This window comes from Uranotaenia lowii, chromosome 1, assembly GCF_029784155.1.
Source record: "Uranotaenia lowii strain MFRU-FL chromosome 1, ASM2978415v1, whole genome shotgun sequence".
In the NCBI taxonomy this organism is placed as follows: domain Eukaryota; kingdom Metazoa; phylum Arthropoda; class Insecta; order Diptera; family Culicidae; genus Uranotaenia; species Uranotaenia lowii.
In genome coordinates this window covers 154,545,411-154,573,030 of record NC_073691.1, presented here as the reverse complement: position 1 = coordinate 154,573,030, position 27,620 = coordinate 154,545,411, and the positions used below count along the sequence as shown (strand labels likewise).

General features: G+C 36.9%; 2 protein-coding genes across 4 annotated transcripts in view; one reads left to right on the top strand and one right to left on the bottom strand.

Annotated features, from left to right (window-relative positions):
• Window positions 1–27,620, bottom strand: part of LOC129740600 (neuropeptide F-like) — an 81,105-nt gene that overhangs the window by 33,668 nt on the left and 19,817 nt on the right. The window lies entirely within an intron of this gene.
• LOC129740598 (synaptic vesicle glycoprotein 2B) lies at window positions 5,989–13,744 on the top strand. The gene is made up of 6 exons (XM_055732304.1): window positions 5,989–6,228; window positions 6,435–6,596; window positions 7,537–7,699; window positions 12,457–12,578; window positions 12,646–13,066; window positions 13,128–13,744. Exons 1-6 carry the CDS (start codon window positions 6,108–6,110, stop codon window positions 13,741–13,743), a joined length of 1,605 nt encoding a protein of 534 aa, XP_055588279.1. The 5' UTR covers window positions 5,989–6,107; the 3' UTR covers window position 13,744.

The window sequence follows — 27,620 nt, the reverse complement described above, 5'->3', positions numbered from 1 at the left end:
GGGGAAATTTTTTCTATCAAAATATTTTTAACTTTTTTCTTTTGAACTTATTTTGTTATTTATTCGATAACATTTTTGTTATAAAATGGAAATATTTTTTCACCATGGGTGCCCGGAATCACCTCATTTTGGCATAGTTGACGAATGCGTGTATGTCATAAAATGAATATGTCAAAAAATTAACAAAAAATTCAAACACATTATCAATCTTATAATAAAAACATGTTTAATGGCTATGAGTATTGACCATGGGTACACGGTTTCACTTCAGTTTTGTTTTAGTAGATATTTTCTAGCATCCATCGCTCTGAAATTTTTCAACCCGATGCCTATAAATTATACCTGATATTGTAGGTTTTGAAGCATTTTTTCTATATAAGTAGAGAAATTTACCATGGGTGCACGGATTCACCGCCATTCATCCAAAATTAATTTTTTTGCATGTTAAAGGTAAAGAATAAAGACTTTTAAAGATTCAAATGAAAATTTGTGTTATATACATGGTTTTTCACTATAGGTGCATGGATTCACCGCGTTTTAATCAAATATTGGACTTTTTGCAATTTTTTAAAAAGCATTATTACAAATCTTAACTAAACCAAAGTCGAAACCATGTCTTTCATGTTGAGACACAATGATTTAAGTTCCGTTTTTTCATTCCTGGAAAAGAAATATTTCAATTATATCTTGAAATAATAAATTTATTTATTTATTATTAAAAATCAGGTTTTTGCATTCGTATATTTATCTGATAAGATCTGATCAACATCCAAGAAATTGGAAAACGGTTATCATGGATCGAGTGAATTTTAGGAATATATGCATCAAGTTATGTCGTGCGACGGAAAACAGTGGAAATAAAAATAATGAATCAACATTGTCAAATGTACACATTGATTTGTTTTTCCTTAAAAGTTTTTCGATAGACTAATATTGCATTTCAAATGCCTATAAAATCTAACTCAAAAATATTTTGTGGTCTGAAGCAAGTTAAAAACTATTTATTTCTATATAATTAACCAAGGCGAATTTACAGCCATTCCGTGCACCCATGTTGAAAAATCTTAGCGCCGATGTGGTCTATCAGATAGACTGGCGTGAGTCTAGTTTAGGTATGCCAGGTGTACTGGGTTCGAGTCCCGGTATCGGCAAGAAAACTCTAGGGTTCAAACCCCATAAGTTGCCGACAGGTAAGATGTGTTTCCTCTTATAATAAGAATGTTCAATCAGTTGTCAGCTGGCCATTTATATACACGGGTGCCGGAATACCTGTAAGTGAACTTGCATTGGAAATTTGTCGAGCCTAATAATCTAAGAATGCAAGTGAATACATACTTGGGCAGAAACTGCGGTGATTCCGTGCACCCATGGTGGGTAACCAACATATAAGAATATATCGTGCACCCATGTTGAAATATCATTTTATTTATTCAGTTTCTTAGCTGACGTCTTCAAATTTGAATAAAAAAGTACTCAATTCATAATAATTTTACTCATTCTAGTTTAGTATAAAACATATTTATCACCTAAAACTACTCGATTACTCGAATGGACATGTATTAAATCTAACATAACTTTTACAAATCTTGATGAAATTTCGCCAAATCTTGACAGAAAGTTCGATTAAAGTTGAGCAACAAAACAGACCAAAAAAATTAGGAGTCAAGTGCTTGAAGCGCCGCACAGCGGTCAATCCGAGAACTTTTTCTTCAAATTTTCATGACTTCGCATCGAAAATCAATAATTTCATAACGAATGACAAACTTCTGCCCACCATAAATTAACTAGGTTTCATTGTCTTGAATGTAGCTTGCATATGAAACCAAAAGCAAGCGAAAAAATTTTATCTTGTTTGAGTTATAGGGTTGTGAATTTTACCAGTCATTTTGACTGGTCACGGTCCGAGTGTCCATGGCGAAATTTTTCTCGCTTACTAAAAGAGCTAGTGAAATAAAAAATACACAGTTTTGTAGAGATTCAAAATTCATGAAAAGTCGTATTTTTTGCGAATTTTTAAAGCGAAGTATGCAAAAGATATTTAACAAACAAAGTGTCCAACCAGTCATTTTGACTGGTGCGGTCTTTCTAGTGTTAAATAAAAAAAAACAAAAATGCATAACTAGAACGAATTAAAAAAAAATTATCATCAGAACTTTCAAAGCGTTCTCTTGAAATAACCACACACGTTTTTTTACTATTTTTAAACATCGGCAGAAGCTCAACAGCTTTTAATAAGTATTTGAGGCACAAATTAGAAACACAATATATAATTTAAAGAACGTCTTAAGCTTTAACTATACAAAACTTTTGAATAATTTTATTTTAAGTTCGAAAGTTATTTTAAAGTTTATCATTTAAAGATTTTTATGGACTGTAAAAGTGTTGCTCATTATTGAATTGTGAATTCTTATGGTAATGATCATGCGTTGAAATCAGTATACGGGAATATGGCTGTTTTCTTTGATTTTGTTTATTTTTAGATTTAAAAAATTGTATTCTAGAGTTGCCTATATACTATCGGTTTGAATGGGGAATTGGCAAAATAAAACTTCATTTGACTTGTGGAATACTTAGGGACTAAAATGACTTCGTTAGGGAACTTTAGTGACGAATATCAAAGGAACTTGTTTTAACAGCTTAGCTACAACTGTTTTTTAATTTTTTTAGTCATTTCTTAACCCGTTTGAAAAAAAAAATTTGTCCATTTCTTCATTTTTTGCACTGTTGATCATTTTTGTAGTTTTCTATATATTGTCATTTTTTAAGTATTTTGATCAAATTTGTGGTTTTGTTTTTACTTTTTTTGTGCTTTTTTGTCATTCTTGTCACTTTTTGTGATTTTTGGTATATTTAATTTTTTTTTACTATGAATAACTAACTTTTTTGGTAGATTTGTTTTCTCCGTGCAATCGCGAAATCAAACTGAGGCAAAGAGTTGATTTGCACTGATGAGTTTCCAAATACGATTTTATTCAGTTTTCACAACCTACATAACAAATTAAAAATTAAAAGGAACAAAAAGGAGAATCACTTTATCCATTGACAAAACTTTAATCACTTAAACATTTTCTTATAAATATTCTTCGAAGTTTGATAGGAGTATTTTCAATTGAATGGATCGTTTTTGAAAACACATTAGTGTATCAGGAACAAGAATTAAGAAAACATTTTTTTACTTTACTTTCAAACTTTTTTTCAGAACAGATGGAAGTAGGCGTTGATCGTTTTGGAACGAACGCGTTTATTTGCGCTCTTCAAAATTTTCTAGAAAAAAAACTTATTCAGGTGAAAAATAGTAGGAAAAATTAGAAAATATCACCAGCTAATCACGGGATCTGGTGTGCATTTGGTGCGATTGTTTTAAAATGTGTTTTTAGTCCTCGGATAGTTGACGTGTGTAATGAACTGCAAATACCTACAAATTTATTTTCGGTGCTGACAGAGACAAGTTTTGATTTAATTCAAAGATTCACGGAAGAAAAATAATAATCTTTGGAAATCAGTCAGTTGTTAAGTGCGATAATTATGTTCGGTGTATTTTGATTATCATTCGTACAGAGAAAACGTCTTTCATAGTAGAGAACAAAGTTTCTCAAAGTGGAATTTTTTAAACGTGTTAAGGACAAGAATTATAAAATCACTCCACTTTTATTGATTTTTGTTTTTTGGGTTAAGCTGCAATGAGGGCTGAAACAAGAAATGACGCCCAGGCCAAAGTGTTAAAGTAGTGATCGAGGGGGTCCGGGAAATGTGTACTTAAATTTTATTAAATGATTCCTGGAGGAAGATTTTGAAGATCATTGTTGTTCTCGTGGGTTGAAGTCGGTCCGACAGAAATATTCTGGTTTAATTTGGAAATAGCTGCTTGTGGAAACTATTTTCTATGTCTGCTTTGTTATTTTTTATGATGCAGATTGCAAATGCACTTGAAAGCAGCATTTGATTGTATTATGTTGGATGGATTCTTGGTCCTTGGCATTAGAAAGTTGCAGTTAGGTTTGACGCATATCAATGCGTGGACCGCGTGAAATCTCTAGTGGTTTAATGATAAGTATCCTTTCATTATAGAGATGCTGAGGTAAGTATAAAAAGGGATTTTTTTTAGTTCGTAACCACAGGTGGTAAATCCCGGTTTACGGATTGTATTCCAAGGCACAGCGAGCCACCGCGTCCCCCCAGTTTGCTACTCTGGGTCCATGGGTACCATGGGAAGACTCATGATATACTCCGTGTATACCCCTTACTCCCTAAACTCCTCCTGGGGCCGCAGACCTGGTTCCCACCTCGAACTGTTTAGTACACTATGCTTCAATAGTGGGAGGTCTATTCGCGCTAATGCGCTCCAAGGCAATACTGATTAACGAGACCACTTTCAGCAAAACCTCTCATCCTTACGACTCGACGCCTGAACTATCCTCTAACGACTTGAGAACCGACATCTCCTCGCAATGACTCGAGATTCCCACACAAACCTCTCCTCTTCGCGACTTGAGGCCTGATCTCTCCTCTAGCGACTCGAGATCCGACCCCTCCTCGCATCGACTCGAGGTTTACTTCTCCTCTGCACGATTCAAGGCCCGATCTCTCCTCTAACGACTTGAAATCTGACCTCTCCTCGTAATGACTCGAGGTGACCACTTGTACCCCTCCTCTTGTTGATAAGGGGCCTGGTCCCTCCTCTTACGACTCGAGACCCGACTCCTTATCATAAAGACTCGGGGTTGACCACACAAACCTCTCCATCTGAAGGTTTGAGGCCTGACCTCTCCTCTAGCGACTCGAGGCCCGAAGTTTGCCACCTTGCCCGTCGTGTGCCTGATCGACAGCAGCTTATCCTAGACTCGCGCCTGCACTTATTGTTGATGAGTTAAGCATGAGCAATATTTGAATGTGCGATCGAGACTTCCCGTACCGACTCGGGTCGAAAGACCTATCAGCCACTGGTGGGTCGAACATACATACATACATACATACTTCAAATCGCAACGCCAAAGCCAAACCTTACGGCAATAACAAGATCTCGGAAGCTGTATACGACATTGTTGACAAAGTTTGATTGTGTGGTAATGGACGACGAAACCAACGCCAAGGCAGACTTCGGACAGCTTTCTTGACAAGTGACAAGAGTATTATACAGCAAGCGGAATGGGAAAGGTGGCAGACATTTTCTAGCATCTATCGAAGTTTTCCAAGAAATATCTCTGTTTCTGTTGCAACTGGGACCGTCATCCAGGAAATTTACTTTAAAGAGTGTCTTCAAAAGCCAGAACTTTAAGAAGACCCAAAAAAGCTGTTAGCAGCGAAAAGCAGTTGAAAGCTAATTGGTGTTCTGCGGCGAAAAAAGTGGATAAGGTGACTGTACAAAATCTGATGGCAGGCGTCAAACGAAAGTCTCGCTAATTTGAATACGGTCGACCGGAATCTTAACTGAGTATTTTCCGTTATCTATACATATTGAACTTCAAATAGAAAGATACTTTGATTTTTTTTTGGTATTCTGGCTATCACTTTGAGTTGATTGTTGATATTCTTACTTGGATTTGTAAAGTGAAATGTGCGTAGATGACGAAAACCTTAACTCAATCTCTTTTTCTCCATATTGTCATAGAAAGGCGCTCAAACAAATATGTAGAGATGGTAATCTCTCGGGATCAACGCGGGATACAACGCGGTAGCAACTGTAAGATATGTACCTAAACAATATTCAAATGCTCGGTCGTCAACTTATTTATAAGAACAGCGAGCTGCGGGTGCTTGAAAAAGGTTAAAACTTTTTGTTATTGATGATCGAACCGTCGGCATATTTCCGACACTCAAATTCAGAAATCTGAGAAACTAGTTAACCGATTCTCAATCAAAACCTTTTTCCAAGTATTTTTTTTCTCAAAGTCTCACCGTGCTCAAAAGATAATCCACAGGAAAACTACGTGATTGAAGGAGAAAATTTAAACGATTCACTAGCCCGCGTGCATTGGCTAGTCCTATCAGTGCTTTCTCGTCCAAAGAAGTGGAATGTTATCCTAACATTTTTCGGTTGAACTTCCTTGTACCGGAAGTTGTGTCAGCGGAATCAGTTCAAGCGAGTTCTAAAAAAAAAAAAAAATAAAATGCTTGAAAGAGTGGATGGCATTTTTATCATCACCCCAGTGGCCGAGGATGACAGGAAAAAGCATCCCAGTTTTGGTGAAACTAAAAGCCATTCCTTTGATGAAGCGATTGATATAGTAGGTGTGTGTACGGAATTTGAAATATTTTTTATTGGTTTTGATAAAAGTGTTAAAATCGATATTATATTTTTTATCTAATTTATGTCACTTAACCAAAATAGACGCAAAAATCGGAAATTGAAAATCTAAATTTACTAGTAATTGTTCAGAATTATGAGTTTAAGAGGTTTTCTGTTTTTTATGGTTCCTTATAAACTTATTTCACAGGATTTGGTCGAACGGGATGGCAAGTGTTCTTGGTTTCGGCCCTGGTTATGCTAGCTGTGATCAACGAAACTATGGGTATTTCTATCATAATTCCAGCGGCCCGCTGTGACCTCAATCTGTCGGCTACCGACAAAGGTATGCTGACCGGGGTCAGCTTTGCAGGTAATTTTTTTTATTTTGTTTCGATTATAGTCGTTTTACCATCTTTATGGCATTCGTTTCATTGAGATCCAGTTTGTGTTTGTATTCGTTTTCAAAATTTGTGCAAACAGCACCAAGGGATGTTGCACCAAAAATTCGATACCGATCGATTCCATGCAGCACGATTGCGCGCTCATTCAAACAGTGCCGGACACTATGCAAATCTTATTCGCAGCGAAAGAAATTCATCGCATTTGTGCAAATGTGGTATAATGTATGGCCCGCTTAATACAGCTGAGGGTTAAGAAACTTTCAAGGAAGAAATTTCACATAAGTTGAACACTAACCTGCCGATAGCATCTGCTTTATGAAGTGAGGGATGTCAACTTGTCATCGTTAATGCATCATCGCAGTTGATCCACCTTAATTGTACGCCTTAAAAAAGCTACACGCGATAGATTTGTGCCGGTTCATCAAAAACAAACTCTTACACACACTATTTGTCATCGTCATTCATCTAAGTCCATCAACATCTGAGTGATGCAGGTATCTTTTATGAATGAAAGCGGAACTTCTAAACTTTAGAATTCCCAATGCAACAACAAAGCCAGCCAGCACGTAGTGCAAGCTCGGTACTTTTTACGATCGAAAACAGTTTATCGATGCTGTTGTTTCCTTGAGAATTAAACTTTGTTTGTCCTTTTCCGCCCCGGGGAAGCTGTGTGTGGATATCTAATCCCGGGGAGAGATTTCTTTCGTTCAAAGGTATACGCTTTCGTATCACCAGCAACTGCTTATCAAATTACACATAGGGTGTGGATGCATGGAAATCTCTCAAAGGGGTCCTCCTCCCCCGGCTATAATCGTAACTATAAATCGTAGCTGTATTTTCATTCGGATGGTACTAACTTCCCTCATTTTTTTCATCTTTCCTATCTTCCCACAACAACGGAAACGACAGGTATCATCTTGACGTCGCACTTCTGGGGCTACTTGGCGGATACGAAAGGGCGCAAGAATGTCATCATCGTATCGCTGATGCTCACCTCGGTTTGCTCCCTGATGTCTAGCATGGCAGCCACCTTTGGCACGATGGTGGTTCTCCGGTTGTTCGCTGGAATGTGGTCTGTATGATGCAAATATTTGTCCAAGGCAAGGTGTACGGTTTTGTTTTGTAGTTGTCTCGATTTATGTCGATGGAAAGTATAGATAATAAAGGGTGTCCACGATGAAATTGCCACACTATGAAATTGCTCTAACTTTTTAACCGTTGGGTAGAATTTAATGAAAGTTCGGGTGGATTTAGTTCATAGTGCATTGTTAACATCCTGCAAGTTTTAAAATCCTGTGATCAAAACTCGCTGAAATGAAGTCAAAAGAACAGCTCGTGTGCTATAAAATCTTGCGCATTCATCACGAGAACAAGGATCTCTCACATCGTTCTATCGCTAAAACGTTGGGAATCGCGAATTCCACGGTGTCACGAGTGATTAAGCGGTTCGAGGAACGATTGACCACCGATCGGAAGCCCAGAAGTTAAGGAAAAAGTATTCTGTACAACACCAAAAATCACAACCGCGTACTTGGGGCATTCAACCGAAACCCGAACCGTTAGCAGCATCCCGCTAAGAAGCTGCACCTAAGCCGAAGTTATGTCAAGAAGGCCAAATTTAAGGCTGGGCTTCGAACGTTCAAGCAGAATAAGTCCGCCAAAACCCGTGCCAGGAACTTGTACCTTAGCATGCTGACGAAAGTTGAAGCTGCATCATGGACTACGAAACAAATGTGAAGGGCGGCTTCAAACAGATCCCCGGCAGCCTATTTTTCATGGCCAAGGATAAGTTCAGCGTTCCGGAGCATGTCCGCACTCAGAAGATGTCCAAATTTGCGAAGAAATTCATGGTTTGTCAAGCCATCTGCGCGTGCCGGAAGCGGAGTGCACCTTTCGTGACACGATAAACGTACATGAAAGAGTGCCTCCAGAAGCGGCTGCTTCCTCTCCTGAAGGCCCACAACGTCTCAACAATCTTCTGGCCGGATTTGGCATCATGCCACTACTCCAAGGACGTGCTCAAGTGGTATGCGAACAATAAGGTCAATTTCGTGCCGAAAATGTTCAACCCTCCCGACACTCCGGAGCTCAGCCCCATCGAGTAGTACTGGGCGATTCTGAAGCAGCACCTTCTTAAACGAATTAAGGCTGAGAAGACAGTCGAGGAACTGTAGAAAGCATGGGTTTAAATGCAAAAAACGGTTGATTCACTTTTTTTTTTGTTTTTCTGGGATTTTGGTTGATTCACAGGTTGTGCAGAATCTTATGGCCGGGATTAAGGCCAAGGTGCTGGCATTTGCATATGGACTGTACATAAAATACGAGTAAAATGGTAAAATGAAGATGTGTGGCAATTTCATCGTGGACACCCTTTAAGCAAAAAATACTCACAGAAGGTAGAGAATCAGTAATATGGCAGAAAAACTTCGTTATTTCTTAGAAATATTTCGATTTTAAATGCCGACATTTGCAATGAAATAGTGAGAATAATTTAAGCTAAAGCGACACGAAAGCAAAACAATAACAATTGCTTGACATTTTTGGACCGATTCAGAAAAAGCCTGTGGAGTTAATAGCAGCAAATAGGACTATAGCAGCATCCAATTAAATAAGTGCATTGATTTACATTTTTGGACGACGCCTGACCCATCGATATAATTTCTAGCAATATATCGCAGAAATGACAGGGTTATTCAAACGCTTATACCAAAAGGATTAATCGTTTTAAACTTACCAACATAACAAATATACCTAAAATTCTGGCTTTACTCCGATCATGAGTTTTCAATATTTCAACGGCTTTGGCATAGTACGTGAACGTCAGCGGCGATGATTAGATATGAGATCGCCAGCATTAACCTCTCAGCGCAACCGCGCAGATTGTCGAGGTTGCTCCGGTAGAAAGACGGATTGGCACAGGGAACACAGATTTTAAAGGCTGCTGCTAACAACAAAATTGTTTCTGATTCGGCCCCTCTGGAAAAAGATGGACTCAATGGACTGGCTTAGAAATCGCAGATGTTTATGGCTGCTGCTGATTGTTTGTTTTGATTTTATCTTCCGGTGGATAACCACGGAATTGGCTCAATAAGCGTAGATTTTTAATGTTTCTGCTGCTAATTGTTTGTTGTGGTGGAAAAAATACGGAATTTTAAGGCTGCTTCTGTTGATTGTTTGTTTTGGTTTGGTCCTCCGGTGGAATAAAAAATCACTAAGGTAGTGCAGACTTTGAGACTGCTTCTGCTGGTTGTTTGAGTTGATTTGGCCTTCCAGTGGAAAAAGACGGAATGGCTTTGGAAGCGCAGATCTTCAAGGCTGCTGTTGATTGTTTGTTTTGATTTGACCTTCCGGTGGAAAAGGACAGAATTGGCTTAGCAAGCACGGATTTTAAGGCTACTGCTGCTTATTGTTTGTTTTGATTTGGCCTTCTGGGTGGGAAGACTGTTTCTTTATTCGGACTTTCGAAAACAGAGACAGAGTGACAAGAAAAGCATAGTTTGGGAAAGCTGTTGCTAAGAATGTTTTCGGATTGTTCCTGCTCTGGTAAACAAATACAGAGCGACAGGAAAAGCACAGATTAGGAAGGCTGTTGCGAAAAATATTTTCGGATTGGATGAAAAATATGAAGGAAACAAAATAGAAGTGTTTTCATGTGCTTCAAGAAACTACTCAAAATTCCCTATTTGTTCGAAGTTATGATAAGTTTAGAAGTTTGTCCAACATCCACAACATCGTTTATTTTTCACCACCTCAACGAAGTTTTCGAGTATTTGTTGGATTACAGATCTAACAAAAACAGGTTATCATCTTTATGGGATCTAAAAGAAGTTCACTTTTGGAAACTTTCTTATTTGTTTTTAGCATAGAAAATTCTGGGATTTCACAGATTTTGTACTGTATGGACATGTTTAATTGGGCAGAGGAATTGTCGAAACTAAAGTCCATTTGAATATTTTTGGACCTGATGAGAAACCGGAAAGACTGAAACTTATCTCTCAGTGGGAGAACGCCCCCCTACATTGAGGCTATATGTTTAGGGCTGATAAATCAATGTTATTCGAAGACACCGACTTGGTATCAAATACGCTCTAGTTCAACAAGTTGTTTTTGGTAGCTGATTGGAAACTGAAACTGAAGAAGTTTTGTCACCCCATACAGAACGCGGAAACGACTTGTAATAAGTTTCTTTAGTCACAAAATCTTTGTCAGATTTGCCCCAAGGCAACGTCTTATACGCCATCCCAAGAACCTTCCGAACAGTCTAAATTGAGTGCAAGGATGTTGGAGATCAAGAAACTGGACATGAGAGCTGCACAATGTACACATCAGTTTGGGGTTTGTGTTAAAAAGGCACCAATTCAGCTAAGGGTTGAATCAAGAGTGTAAAGGTAGATATGACGAATCATTGTATGTGTATTGTTTACATGCTGTCAAACTCGAAGTCGTGTTTTTCGATTCAACGAAAATGGAGGAGAACCAAGGCAAGTTAAGAAAACAAATTCTTTCCTAACACCTGGAATTTTCTGACCTGTCGCACTGGTAGTTAGAAAAAAATATTGAAAATTCACCATTCAACCGTCTCCAGAGTGTTGAAGCGGGTCCAGGAGCAGTTGACGTTGAACCACGGCAAAGGAGTTGGAAGAAAACCGGGACCGGAGAACAAAAAAAAGGACGGAAAGGTGAAGCGGATGATTAAAGCAAATCCTTACGTCTTAAGCCATGATTTGGCTAAAAAGATCGGCATGTCGCAGAGCTACGTCCAGAATGCAAAGAAGAGAGCTGCACTACATACATACAAGGTAGAGAACTTCCCAAATCGCGATGAGTGGCAACAATCGACGGTTAAAACTCGGGCACGGAAGCTCTACGAGAAGATGCTGACAAAATATGGTTGCTGTGTGATGGACGACGAAACGTACATAAAAGCCGATTTTAAGCTAATTCCGAGGTTGGAGTTTTTCACCGGCAAGAGCAAGTTCGATGTGGACGACATATTAAGGAAGAAGAAATTGTCGAAGTTCGCCTCCAAATATCTCGTTTGGCAGGCCATCTGCTCTTGCGGACTGAGGAGTGAGCCTTTCGTGGCAAAGGGCACAGTAAATGGCGAGATCTACAAACCTGAGTGCCTCGAGAAACGCCGTTTCCGTTCTTGCAGAAGCACGACGAAGCTGCGCTAACTATTTTGGCCAGATTTGGCATCAAGCCACTATTCTTAAAGTGTCCTGGAGTGGTATGAGGCCAATTCTGTCCATTTTGTTCCAAAGGACATGAACCTGTCTAACCGTCCGGAACTGTGCCCGGAGGAGCAGCAGTGGGTAATAATGAAGCGGGAACTTCGGAAGAGCAAGAAGACATTCAAAGACGAGAAGAATATGTTAACAAAATGGAAAAAAAAAATGAAAAACGGGTACCGGATAACACTGTGATCGACTTTCATGGAGGACATCGAGCGAAAATGCGTTCAATTTTGCACTCAAGACTCCATCGACTAATTTTTCTTTTGATTTTTGAAGTAAATGTATGTATAAAACTACCCTGAAAATTGGCATGACATTTTCGGTGTCGCAATAATTTCATGTTCGCCCTTTAAAAAATAAGTGTAGTCTAGTGGAGTAAGCGAAGAATATTGTGGTCGAATTGTTTCTCATGGGTTTTGATATTATAGGAAATAAAACGTGATCGCCTCGTTAAAAATCGGTTACATGACCTACATAGAAGATTCAAGATTGCTATTGTGTTCGTTAACTGTAATGTATACACTGTGTTTGTCATTTTGCTTGCCTACATAACCTTACATTCTGAAATAGTCTATTGAAATGGATTTTTCAGTATCTCCGCACCATCCGCGACGATCTACGCCTATCTGGGTGAGTTCGTCAGAACCGACAAGCGCACCCTGATGATTTCCTTCGCGAGCGTATCGGTAGGGCTGTCGTCCGTATTCGTTGGTTGTAAGTATTGAAAGCCATCAAAATCTGTATCTACTGGTCGTCACATATCGTCTAAGCTTTCCGGTAGCCATTGGTTGGGCTGTTCTTTCCCAGAACTGGTCGGTGCTAATCCCCGGATTGATGATTGACTTTCGTCCGTGGCGGCTGCTGCTGGTCCTGTTCTCGCTTCCGGGGGCCATCGGAGCTGTGTGGATGTATTTTCTACCGGAAAGCCCCAAGTTCTATCTTGCGCAAGGTCTCGACGATAAAGCGCTGGCGGTGCTGCGACAGATGTACGTGGAGACGCACCCGGGCCGAGGGCTGCAGGATTGTCCGGTTAAGCGAATTACACCGGAAGTGGGTGAAGCGGGAACCACCGTTCATGCCACTGGAAAAGGATTGTGTGCCGTATTGAGGGACATGTGGGATCAAACCGTGCCGTTGTTTAGCAGGCCGCATTTGCTGTATTTTTCCGTTTGCTGTGCGTTGCAGTTTGGGATGTTTTTTGTGTGAGTAGAGTTCAGATTGATATCGTGAATAGATAATAAATGTTGTCGTATCGTATTGCAGCTCGGCCGGCATGGGTCTCTGGTATCCGGAGATCGTAAACCAAATGACGACGAGAAATCAGAACGGGTCGGAGACTATTTGTGAGGCTTTGAAAGGCGTCGATTCCCCGGATGAAGATTTCGTTTCGTACGAAAACAATTTCCTTTTAGAAAAGGATGCCTTGGAACTCTGCGATGATCATGTTTCACAGGACGCTTTTGTATGTTTAGTGGTTCTGGGATCAGTTTACTCATTGCTGTACCTGATAATGACCGCTTTCCTGAAGTGCATGAATCGAGGCTATATTTTGGTATCCCATTTGATCATTTCTGGTGTCAGTGGTGTGCTACTGGTGTTCGTTAATCAAACCCAGGCAGTGTTAGTTCTGATTTGTTTCCTGATTATTTTTGCCGGTTCCTCAATTAGTTTGGTCAACGGAGCAGCAGTATCATTATTTCCCACCAATATTCGGGCCACGGCCGTTTGTCTCAGTTTAATGATGGGTCGGTTGGGAAGTGTTGCCGGGACAAACTTTATTGGACTGATTTTGGAAGACCATTGCCATTTAACTTTCGCTCTGTTTGCCGGTTGCTCTTTGCTGGGAGCCATCCTTGCCCTGATTCTTCCAAGTCGATAGATACAGATGACAAATAGATTCTCAATAAATCTCCAACAAAACAAAACCCTACAAGTTTTATCGATTCGAATTTCACGTCCTTTAATTGTGATTTCTTCTTTGAAGCTGACTTCTCGTTCAAAATAACCGACCATCGCAAAGTGCGTAATTTGAGCAGCTGCTGTACCTATATGAAAAACGCACGTCTTTGAAATATTGTGTGTCGGTTCGATTCAGATCCTGCCTGTCGCCACCGCCTGTTTGCTGTATTTTTTTTTAACGAAGACATTTCCCGGTCATGACGACATTTATTTCAGAAAAACCTGAACCCGATTACAGGGGAAGTTTCCCTCTATCCGAGCGTCGACCGACTGGTTGATGTTTTTTTCCCTCAGTTTGGATATTGCATAACTTCGAAAATTGTTTCGCCCAGGTTGTCGCAAGCGAAGAAGACGAACTGATGCTTTGTGATTTTCTACATCCGTATGTTGTTGAATGTTACACTAAAATTCAGTTTTACTGGCGATATTTGCTGAGCATTTTTATTAAATTTAAAACATAAAGCATCCCAAAAAAGCTGAAATTATTTAATCTTAGTTAATGTTCTGAAAAGCATATCAACTTGCTGAAATGTGAAAAGTCTGTTTTACTTTAAGAAGAGAACCAATTAGGTATGAAAATAATCGAATCACCATTTGACTTTGGAAACAGGTAAAAATTCATATTTGGTTCCTGTATTCATAGTTCTATTTTATCATTTTTTTATTAAGCCTTTTTTATGATTCAAAATTCAAAATTCAGATTCAGAGTGACACTACCCCTAACTTATACAGACAGTTTAGTTTGATCTGAAATTCACATGTCTCGCGTGAGCTTTCATTACGTCGTATGAAACAAGATGTAAACAAATACAGTTTTATTACGAAAACATTCAAAACCTGACATAAACTAGTCGCTAAGTACTTCTTTCCGTTTAGAATATTTGTTGCCTGGACAACATATTCTATATGTGAAATACAAATTTTAAAGTTGTTTTGATAACTTTTGCAGCAGTTTTTTGTGAATTCTTAAGATGTTTCATACGACGTAATGAAAGCTCCCGCAAGATGCGTTGATCACGAAAAATTCTAATTCAGAATTCAAATTTAATTTATTTTTCGACCGGGAATAATAATGGGTTACCGTCAAACGGGGCATCATGCAACAGCGAGGTTAGAAGCAACATTTATTTAACACCACACTGAATCAATTTTTAATTTAATGTATTGAAATAATGTTATCTTTTAATGATTACAAAATGATGATGGCATAATTTCTCGCATCTTAAGCTGGTTTTATAAAGTTTTTTATTTTTATTTAAAATTTGAAAAATCGAGCAATAAATGTAGGGGGAAGTCGTCTATGGCCGGACATCGCCTATGGCCGGACGATATAGATTTTTCGAAAACAAACACAATCTTCTAATAATGTTTTAACGCCATGAAAATAAAGTAAATTGTAGCCTGATATGGTGTTAGAAATATGGTAATCCAATCTGAAAAGATAAACCAATGATAGACATCTGAAGCTTTTGCCTAGTAGTAGGGAGAGGATCGCCTAAACTTTGCATTTGTATTGTGGTAAGTTTTCTTGGCTTGTAAAATTTGAACTGTACATGAACGACATCGTTGATTGGTTATCTTTCGACTACAGTAGATATAAGATAATAAAACGGAAGTTCAAACGAAATATTAGGAAAATTTTAAAAAAATGCGATTTGTCTATGACCGGACACCAAGTTGTTGTCTATGACCGGACAAGAAAATATTAAAATTTATAGATGATTTCAATTTAAAACTTTCACTTTTTCATCTCTATAGCACCCTCAAATGGTTAGCAGAAGATAAGGATTCAATAACGAAACTATTTTGGTCCTCTGAGAAACTTAAGATTTTGCTGTCCGGTCATAGACATTCTGGTTTGTCAAAAAAACTTTTATGACTGGCTTCATAGAACGTTCAGTATTGGAAAACACATACTCACAAGACATGTGCAAGTGAGTTCCGTCATTTTGCTACGTTTTTGTGCCATTGGTGACAACTTTGCTGAAGTAATTCGTAGTGTCCGGCCATAGAGAACACTTTTGGAAATGAGTGAAAACTAACATGAACTGATTTCTCTTACCACATGAATATGTTGTAAATTAATTTTTTTCTAGTATAGTTAAGTGATCATAATAATGATACTCTTCAAATCAGTAGAGGAATTAAAATTTACAAAAATCTATTTTTGAAGTTATTGCTTAAAAACCTTAAGTGTCCGGTAGTAGACGACTTCCCCCTACTAATTTTATACTTTTATCGATGTCGTGAAAAAACTTTACCCAGTATGACGGATTGGCTTGATAATATTTCCTACAAATGTTTTACTTATTTCCTCATGCTGTAGGTGTAAAAATGTTTTTCGTTGGTGTAAAAATGATTTTTTAAATAAATATTTTTATAACTCAGTTAGATCTCTGGGGTAAAATGCAACATCAAAGAAACACCTTGTAAATCTTGTTTCCATTTGCTGGAATATGAATGTTTTACGTCACGCGTTTGTCAACATTGAAATTTCATTCATCAAAACATTTATTTTTATGATTTCATCTTGTAGAATTTATCGTAGTATTATTTAATCCCTAAAGCATCATTATTTTCAGAAAAAATGTGAATCAGTTTTTACAGACCAAAAAATTACTGCAATTGGTGTTTTCACGCGTAATAGTTTTTAATGCAATGCAAATATATTAAAAACTAAAATGTTCATACGTGTTCATAAGATTTTTCATTAAAAACAAAGATGGTTGCAAGTTACCCCATTTTATACGGAGGGTGAAAATCGCATGTTTTTAGAAAATCAAAAATAACTAAAGAAACCAATAATTTTTCTAACTACGCCGATTTGATGTCCCATCATCCTTAAAACTTTTGATGCATAAGGGGTAGGATTAACTGTGAACATAAGTTTTTAAGAAGTTGTTAAGTTGTTGTATGTTTCCCCATTTGACGATATGTATTGGCTTTCCGGTCTTATCAGGTCAATTATTACACTTTTTGTATGTGCTTCATCCAACGTTTTGAATTATAATAATTCTTTATCAAGGAATTTAAATTAAATACAGGAGCATAAAACATATTTTCTCATAATTCAAATTCACATTAATTTGATTTCGGACTTAGAATTCAGATTCAGAATAAGAATTCAAATTCAAAATCAGATTCAGAATTCAGATTTAGAATTGAAACTCTGTCATTCAATTGTTCGGTTTTACCGGTGAAAAAAGATGTCCTTTTAAGTATTTTGCCACGGACGTGTTCCATTCCAAAACGACGGAGTAGGCGCTGACGCCCAGGCCGATACCAGAATATTGGGCACCTAAGTAACACGCAAGCTAGATGCAACTCTATTTTTATCTACCATTTCATAGTAGTTGGCCCGTGCTGAACAACAATTTGATACGTATTATCATTTTCTAAATAAATTTTACCCGCTCATTTTCACCATCTTTCATTTCTTCTAACTTTCTATTCATCTATAAATTTTCATTATCTTAGATGTCCCTAATTAAAAGGACATTACTTTTCACCGATAAAGCCGTAAAATTAAATAACAAACATACCGTGAAGGCACCAATGGCCGCGCATTAAAGCTGAATGTTCTCTGTGCCGTACAAAAATCGTTTTTTGTGCGATTCTGAAAAGAAAGGCACTGACACGTATTAAAACTAAAGTACTTTAAGTAAAAATTTTAAAAGCGAGAGATTTTTCATTGTAACGTCACAAAAAACGCGAATTTGTAAAAAGTGTTGGTGTACCAATGGCCGCGCACGCTTATGGTGCTTGTTCCAATCGCCGCTCACAAGAGTACCAATGGCCGCGCACTTCTTAATTTGGCTTAAACAGTGAATAAGGTATCCAAACAGTTAAAAATATTGTTTACATGGCTCTCAGGCTCATTGCGAGTATTCTCAGGTAAGGATTTTCAAGATTTACACATCAAACACCGATTTGTTTCCATTGTTTTGTGAAACTAGTCTGGTGCAAAATTAGTATGAGATGCCATTTTTACAAAGCTTTATATGGCCGGAAGATATATTGGAACAATGTTTTCGGTCGCGATTTCGAGAAAACAACACAGATTCGGCGAGTTGTCTGAAAATCCATGAGGAAACTGACCAACTAAAACTATAGGGGAGAATGGGGATACTTGATCCCCTTTTCTTATTTTCATCATATCTTTTTGGGAAAATTTTATAACTCGCCGTATTCTGCATTTTCTGATAGCGTGTAATTTCAAGTTTATATGCTCCTAAAGTTGGAACGATACATGTACTCGTAGACAAACTAGAAGCATTTTCGTGAGACCAAAAAAATTGTGATATTTTTCAAGTTACAGGAGACTTGATCCTTTACTAAAGGAGCTTGATCCTGTATTCAGGATGCCCTGACCCTAGGCGAAAATCTAGTGAAATCCGAAAATAAAAGGTCTGGTGACTATTCTTTGGCATAGTTGTTCTCATTTCACAGTTTGTGAGTATCACACAAAGAGAATTCTAAAAGTTTGTCTACTACCCTAAATCCATTGCATACTTTAAGGCGCAATTTTCTAGATTTTAGATAAATACAATATTTTAAGTCAGTTTTAACAGATAATTACTGGATATACATTGGTTATTGAACAATTATTAGTAACTTCATGATAAACAATAATCACGACAAATTCAGAAGAAGAATGTATCTTTTTGGGTTCTAGGGATCAATTCTACCCATAACATGCATTTTGGAAAACTTTTTTTTAGAAAAATTGAGAGTTTACTATTGCATTGAAAATATAGCATTATGAAGTTCATATTATATTCTAACGATTGGCATATTGGAGTAAATGTTTTCATAATAATTTTTTCATGTGAGAAACATTTTAAAGTGATAAAAAAAGATCTTCAAATCACATTTTGTAAAATTTTACAAACAATGTTCAATAACTCGAAAATTGAAATTTTTAAAATTTGTGAAGATAACAGCATTGTTGTTTTGTTCTGTTTGGCACATTCTTCTAGAACATTTGATATTAGTAAGACATTCCTGTTTCGAGATATAGCGAAGGAATTAAGTATCCCCAGGGATCAAGTATCCTCATTCTCCCCTAAAGATTCGAATTGCTATCTAACCTCAAATTTCCAACATTTTGTAGTAATTTTCATTTGGTGATCATTTTTTCTGATATTGTTTCAAAAATTGTGTTTTTCAGCCTGTTATACGATGGAAAACATTGATTGGAAAACTTGCCTGTGAATCTTATGCAACCTTTGTGAACTTCCGAAGAACTTCTCTATGTTTAACTGCTGATAAATACTAGAAGACTTTCCGTGCGCGGCGATAGAAACATTCAAAAATCAAGTGTACCAATTGCCGTGTACAACAAAATTGTCATTTTTTCCGCAACAGAACCTTCAAACTGTTCACTTTTTTTCACAATTGATTCATTATACAGCCACAAATAACTTACCTTCGAAAATTTTTGCCAAAGTGCTCGAATTCAACACAAAAAACTTAATTACAAAATAGCACCCGCTTAGCTCACTTTGCTAAGGACAACAGACAAAATGGCATCCGGCAAAAACGATGTTTGTTTTTATTTTTTCCTGTCCTCAAAAAGCAAAATAAATATATTTCTAGTATGGAAAGTGAAAGATAGCGTAGGTATCAGAAAATGCGAAACATAGAAATTTTCGTAGTTAAATTTCGGAGAAAATAAAGATTGAAGTTGAAAGTGCGCGGCCATTGGTACTGCGCGGCCATTGGTGTTATCACGATACATTACGGTGATTAATCTCTTCATAGAATTGAGACTCTGAATTCAGAGTCTCAATTCTATGAAGAGAATAATTCAATACAGACCCCGTTCGATTTTGGCAACATTCGATTTTGGCAACATCCGAGCAAAAACCGTTCGTTTTTGGCAACATCCAAAAAAGACGGTTTTTTTTGTCACTTTTTTATTTTTTATTTTCATTTCAAATTAATCAAAATTCATGTAAAACGTGATAGCAGCATGAAATTTTTCAATTCGGGTTAGTTATAATAGCTTTAAACAGTTAAAACATTGATTTTTCTATGTTTTACTGATTAAAACTAATATAATTGAGCCAAATTGAAAAATTTTATGCTGATATAAGGTTTTACATCAATTTTGAATAATTTGAAATGAAAATCAAAAATAAAAAAAGTGACAAAAAAAACCGTTCCATTTTGGCAACATAAAATTTACGGGCGTGTTGCCAAAAACGAACGGGGTCTGTATTTATATTCAGAATACAGATTTCGGAATAGAAATAATTTTAGAATCAATTTGTTCATTAATTGCTTTAAAAAAAAATAATTTTAGCTCTAGTCAGTAAAGAAGAAAATTCGAACTTCAAATAAAATTTTAGATACGAACTTATTGCTTTGGTAGATCAGTGTAATTTGAAGTTGAACAATTTTTTTTTTCGGTTGATTTGCTTTTCAGACCTTTAAACACTAGACCGCTGCAAATAATTCATGGTTTAATAAACTCCACTAAGCGTTATAAGTCAAGCAACTGTATTCTCTACCAGGTGATGAAGTTTGTTACGTTAATTCGTCAAAAAACATTGTGAAAATATATATTTAATTGCAGAAAATTAGCAGACTAATAAGGATGAGGATATTTTTCGCAGTCTCATCCGTACACGCGTGAGAAATGTCACACACAACTCTATTGAATCAGTTTTGTTTTTTTTTTCGTATGAATATACGCCAAAAATTCCCCAAAATAAAAAAAAAAAGAATATAATGAAAACAGAAAATGAGTCATAAAATGATCCTAAAACAAAGGTTTTTCACTATAAGTTTATGAAACCAAAGAAAAAAATCTGATACTTTGTATAATTTATGTACCAACCCTTGAGGATTGGTTTGAATAAAAATGCCATTTTTTTAACCGATTTTGGCTTCTGTCATGAAGGTGACATAATTGTTTTGAATGAAAAGACTCAACTTTGAATTGGCTGATCAGGCCATAAGATTTCTTTGGAGCCTCCGACAAGTTCCCACAAGTTCATCCGTCGATTGACATGACATCAATTAACAACAACGTCCCAATGCCAAGGTTTGTTTCTTTTTGTAATACCTACTTTTGCACCGTATGCCACACCTGTGTTAATGTTATTCAATATAAACTGACATTAATTAACCTGGTGCACTTCTCCGTTGCCTTTTTGCAGGCAGTGAATCTCCTTTTTCTGCAAACATCAAAGGTCAACGTTCTTTTCACTGCTTGCTCTCAACTTTAACCCAGCTCGATAGGATCTTTTGCGAGTAGTTGGTATGAACGCACCAGTAATCTGCTCGCTTCATCAACCCGTTTGTCCGGCTGCAGGATGCATAAAGCCTACAGTGAAACCGGCGAAAATAAATCTGTCAATTCATACCCTAAAGCCCATTATCGCGCAGCCATGATTGCTAGTCCAATCACCGCCTACTATTATAGGCCGAAGATGATGATTGCTATGGATGGACCGAAACCGTGAGGATTGTGCGCCACCTGGTGGCTTTTCGGTATAAATCCAAGAAGTGGTAGTGGGCCTACCTAGCACGTTGTCGTTGCCATAGTAATATTCAGCAGGCCACTGCTGCTGGGACCCATTGGGGATTCCAAGTTCAAACCGCATTTTTTCAAGACCATTTCTCTTGGCCTGCTGACTGCGCAACATACTCCGGTGACTTCATGAAGCTGCATCGGAATATCCGGTCCGCGCGATTCAGCTCAGCTGCGACGATGAACCACGCATATGATTCTAGGAGCGCCATGGGCGTCCAAGTAGATTTCCCATATGATAATTGCTCGAAGAAGCATTTACGATCAGGGGACTGAGATAAACGGAGAATCATCGTCAATGATCAAACAAATTTGGCAGCCAATGATTGAATTTGTTATAATTTGTGGCAATTTGTTAGAGAGAATTAGAAGGTTTAAGTCAAAATGAGAGAAACCGGTGCTCAGAGCGAGTGAAAATGTGCTAATTGTTGCAAATTGTTGCGATTTGTTAAGCAGTTGTTGAATTTTGAGCATTACCATTCCAAATGCAAAGAATTCTCTCTCCACTGCAATCCCTCGTTTACGATTGAATGAAAAAAAAAATCCAATTTTTCATTGAGTTTTCGTTAAATCGGTTTTGAAAAGGCAAACATGAAATGGTATCAGAAATGATAAATTAAATAGTCTACACAATGGTGTTGCGAATCGCAACTGAATAGTGAAAAGATTGTATAAAATTACGTCTGAAATCAGCATATATAGGATATGATAGAAAGTTCGTCATGTTTGTAAATTTTGAAATGATTTTTCTCCCGTGTGAGCTTCAAATAAGAAAATCATCGTCAAGTTCTCTTTGCAACCAGCAGTGGCAGTCCGGATGGCTAAAAATCACATGTAAATTTAGTTTTATTGACCAATGAGAGAACTGGAAAATATTGTAGCTGGCAACGGTTTATGCTTTGAGACTTTGCGCTCTCTTGCATTCTTCTGATAGGTACGAATAAGGTGTTGGATAAGATAAAACCCAATCGGTGTAGTTTTCGTCGCTTTAGAAAGAAATAAAATTTATGTATGTATTATTCCTCCTTTTCCGCAGCATAAGAATATAGCTACAAAAATGTTTGCTGGGATTCTATACCATGTAGGGAAAATCCAATCATCACTTTTCGAAGCGGTAAATGACTGAAAATCGCATGAAACCTCCACAATAAGGGTATTGATCGAATTCCGCAGTCCGACGCCATCTTGTAATCCAAGATGGTGGCTTCTGCTTAGCTTTTAAGTTCTGTTGGTAATCGAAAGAGGAATGAAGACCCTACAATACCCTACCAATTCGTATTCTGTCGCCCTCCTGTAATAGCCATCTTGGATTGCAAGATGGCGTTAGATAACGAATTTAAGATTTTATTCGTTGAGAATTTCACCCAATAGCCACATAGTGGTGGTTTTCATTTAGTTAAACAGAAGCCGCTATCTTTGATTTCAAGATGGCGTTGCGTTGGATAACTCAATGAGATTGCTGCTCGTGGAGCCCTTTTACCCATTAAGGGATAAGGCGCATTAAGCGGGCTAAATGCGCCTGTTAAGCAGAATACTGATTTTTCCGAATACTACAATAAGTATACAAAAACTACACCCAAAATTCAGCCTCTATGCCAATCGCGAGTAATCAATATCACAGCATCATTGGCATAAGAAAATAATGCGACCGGGGAACCGAGCACTGTGCGTGTTTATGTAGGGTAAATGTACCTAAGACAACGGCTTAAGGAAGCTGTTTTCATTAATTCAATAGAATTGCCTTCCATGTTGATTTGAAACATGTATTTATTCATTGAACTATATTTCGAATACTGTTTTATGAAACTATGTAGGAAATTGATCAATCCATTACGTACTTTTGAGTCAATTTATGATTTATTTTTCTCATTCAAGTTCCTCCATTGTCGTACCAGCAGGTCCCTAATTCCGTCGTACAAGGAGACCGGAATTGTCTCAATTTATTCCACCCTCTTCAGAAATACATTTAAAATTTTGCGGTTGCGGTTCATGCAATTAGCATCAACTTACATCGAACGGATCAACCGCGCAGGATAACAGCAGAAGTCCTCTCGAGTAACCAGTCGCAATAAGCTATAACACTAGGATAGCTTTATTCTAAACAGGTCTACCATTGCTTGGCTAATGCATCTGCAGGCAGCAAAGTATTATACCTTCTATTCAATTCTACCGAAATTGTCTCAAACTATTCCTCCCTCTTGAGGGATAGATTTGAAATTTTGCGGTTGCGGTTCATACAAATGCGATTACTTACTTCGCACGGATCAACCGTGCAGGATAACTGCAAAGTTCGAGAGAGATCTAAGTCGCAATAAAATGGACTTGCCAAGAAATCCCAAGGTAGCGTTTTTGTAGCTAGGTACCATTGCTTGGCTAAGGCAATTGCAGGCAGCACAATATTAGACCTTACAAATTGAATCCACCCTGCAAATGTATTTTGTACCAACACACTCTCCAACGGACTGGGCTGCCATGATCCAGGATTTGTCTGTAAAATAAGATTTTATAACATTCAAACATACTTTTTTCACAAATTACTGGCACAAATTTACACAGTAACTGCATATATTTAAAGTACATCAATATTTTTAATAGTACTATATGTTTTTCTACTTAATGAGACTGAATAGTAAGACATTTGAGGAGAGGCAGAATCACACTTGCGTTTTGTCAATATGTGTATTCTTATGCATGTGGGAGCCCTGGCGAAGGATATCGAAACAAAGCAACGCCACGTTGATGCGTGTAATGCGCATTAGACTGGTTCAGCTCATCTATTCGAGTTTTTTTGTGAACGATAAAAGTTTTTGCAAAAATGTTTTTTTTCCGGAAATTGACGCTTCGTTATTCTAACATTTTGTTGTTTGGGTTCAAATTTTTGGGAAATGACGTAGAGTAATCCAACTGAAATTAAACTTTTCGACTTTTTTCATTCAAATTGTAATATGTCAAAAACGACAAAACATCTTTTGTTGAAAATTCACTGAGAATTTATAAAAATGCAGCAAACATGAGTCAGGCAAGTATTAAAACTTATATGGTAGAAATCAGAATATAAGCGGGTTTGATTTTATTGAATTTTGAACGTCTATATGTACAAAAAATCAAATCTACCGATTTTTTATCCAAACTTGTATTGAGATCCAAACCAGAGACTCATGAACTCTTATTTCAAAGTTTAAATGATCCATTCATCCAAATTCTCTTGTCATTTTGACCATCAACGGGAATTTTTGCATCGTTTTTCCATGCATCGTAAAGATTCAATACAAATCGAGGTTTTCGGTCCAGGAATTGTAATTGTTTCCTCGAGTTGATCCCCATTTAGAGAATTTCTGAAAACTGGAGAAGTTTTAGTTTTAGTTTTCAAGGATCTCTCAGTGACCATTCTGTAGAGCAAAGCGTTTGGTCGTATGTGAGATATTGCAGTTTGAATGCAAGAAGTTTAAAAAGTCTAATTTTCAAATAATTGATGTATCTCATGTTCCAAACACATGGGAAAGGTTTAGTGTCATCAGATAATAGAACCAAAAATAATCAAATCTTAAAATATGAAATAATTTTGAAGAAACAATGTTATTGGAGTTGAACGTTCGAAATGTGAAAGTTGGAGATATTCTTGCGTGCACCCAAACGTCTATTAAATTATGCACGATACTGTTAGTAAATAATTTGTAAAACACCAACCACTAAGCTAAAAAATCCATCAATTCTTTGTTCATTTGAAACCATGCATTATAAGCAATGCTGAATACATTCAAGTAATTTATTAAAATAAATAGACTTTTTGCACTTATCTCCCAGCGCATCAAGTTCGTAGCTTCAAAATAAACAAAATTACTGTATTGTGTTGTGATTACTTGGAAATCCATTATGTTCAATTTCTATGAGTCCGACTGTGTTCAGCAAAAAATAGTAAAAATGAACCGGTCTGATTTCAATTCTTGCAAAACGGTTTCCTATTCCTGTCGCAAAATTACGACGAATTATGGGGCCCGAGCGATTCGATTTCAATCGAATATTGACAAATTTAAATAGTTCAGATTAGTTTGAAATCATTTTTCTAATTTTATTTCAACACTTTTCTGTCGAATTTTATGATTTTGATCGTTATATGCATTGACAGGAAGCGATAAAACAAAGAAACACGTTGGGGGGATCACTAAGTTCGTTTTACAATATGGCGGAGTGCTTCAATGATTCAATTCACTTCGCGATTTCAATATCAAATAAATTAAGAAATAGTTTTAAAAGTGACAAATTTGTGATAGAAAATAAATTCACAAGCTTAAGTTTATCATGTGAAGTAGCCAATTAAAGTGGAAAGTGATTTTTCGGCTCTAAAACATGCATTCTTGAATTGCGACGAATCAGAGGGATACGACGGAGGAGGGTACACCTACCCTAGCAAAAGTAAAAACAAGAACATTCCTTTATTTTAATCCATCGGCAAACAACCACTGGCCAAGCTGCTCGGCTTCAGCAGCTGCGCGTGTGTATGTAAGACAGGCAGTTCGCAAAACACAGTTCCCGTTTAGCATTCCATTCCCTTGCTTGTTTCCTTCACAAGACAAAAGACTTGCTTCAAAGGAGGCCAAACGCCATGGAGCCACCGTTGTGCGTTTTTTTTATTGATCGGAATTTTTGCAACCTCTTTTATGAGTGTATAAAAGCATGAGTAGGTATCTATTTTCTATACATTGGAGTAATTTTTATGTTGAAATCGCCTTCAGTTTTCTCTGGCATTATTTTCGTAATATTTCATTAAAAATGCTAGGAACTGATAACTTTCATACGACCAACTTATATTTTATGAAAGTCTATGTCTTTTTTAATTTTATGGAATAAAACTAAAGTTAGGGTTGCCATATTATGAAGCCAAATCATATATTAGAAAAACATTATCAAATCTGTTTTGAGATCTTCAGTTCTTTCTTAAGATATAGATTAAATTCAAGTTCGAAATTTTAGCGATAAAAATCATAAATTCATAAATCAAATATTAAATCTATTTTTTTGGGATAGAGGCATTTTACAATCATGATGGGGGCATGCATAAAAACATTATTATTCCACTTTCTAATAATTATTGGCTAATAATAATTATAATTATTAAACCTTTATCAAAGATTAAATTTGTTGAACTAAGTTCATTTGAATAATAATTGAAAATCCCCCAAGTTGCTTGTTCACGTATAATTTTTAAAATTCAAATTATTTCATCAATAGCTTTCTAAACCTCATACGAATTACCGATTTTTAGGGTTTGTGAATTCACGAAAAGCTTTCAAGCCTTTATTATGTTCAAAACGCCTCACCCTCAAAATGCATAGATAAGATATGTTGTCTTGACAGTCATTGCGTCAAACGGCTGTAGACGCATTTATTCCGTTTCATGCGATTTTTAGTCATTTGCAGCATTGAAAAGTAAAACGGAAGCCGCCATCTTACATTCCTAGATGGCGTCAGAAAGCGACAGCGAAACATTTTATGGGATTTCTATTCTATTGGATAATTTATCCCAAATAAAAAAAAGATAAAGTGAGAATCGAACCCAATTTCAAGTGTTCTGAAAAGACGATATGAAAAGTAGTCACGCTAGGCACCCAGCAGTGATGTCAATTGAATTTATTGTTTTTCAATGCCAAAACACATGCCCCCATTTAACACCTAATAACTTTTTTGTGTAATAGATATGGCCTCAGACAAAGCTGTTCAGCGGAAAATTTCCCTGAGAGAATTTGAATTAGCACAAAAACCATAAGAAGGTTGCACCAGTGGTTGCACAGAAGAAACAACACTGATGTTGATTTTTCAGTTCAAAATATTCAATTTTCCCATACAAACATTGAAGTTCAAATTTACCCATTGAAGCGTTACTTAAAAATTCTTCAAAAATCATGGATGAGTTATGAACGATTACGGAACTTTTTAGACCCCAGGGTTTGAGAAATGATCCCAAATCGACTCAGTCTAGTGTTCCATCACTATCTTTTCCTTCAGCCTTACAACCTTCGGCCAGATAATCTTCAACATTTTTTAACAATTCCTTCCGGTGTATAACCCATTAGGGCTAGCGACTTTCGGTATATCAAACTTCGGTCTGACATCTTTCGGTCGAACATCCGGGCTCCACGGAATAGAAGGTGGAATAAAAAAAAAGAGTTAATTTGAGAATAGCTGTTTTTTAAACTTAAAATATTTATTACACAACGTTCAGTTTGGAATTCAATGTTTTTCGGTTTGAGGTAACTAAG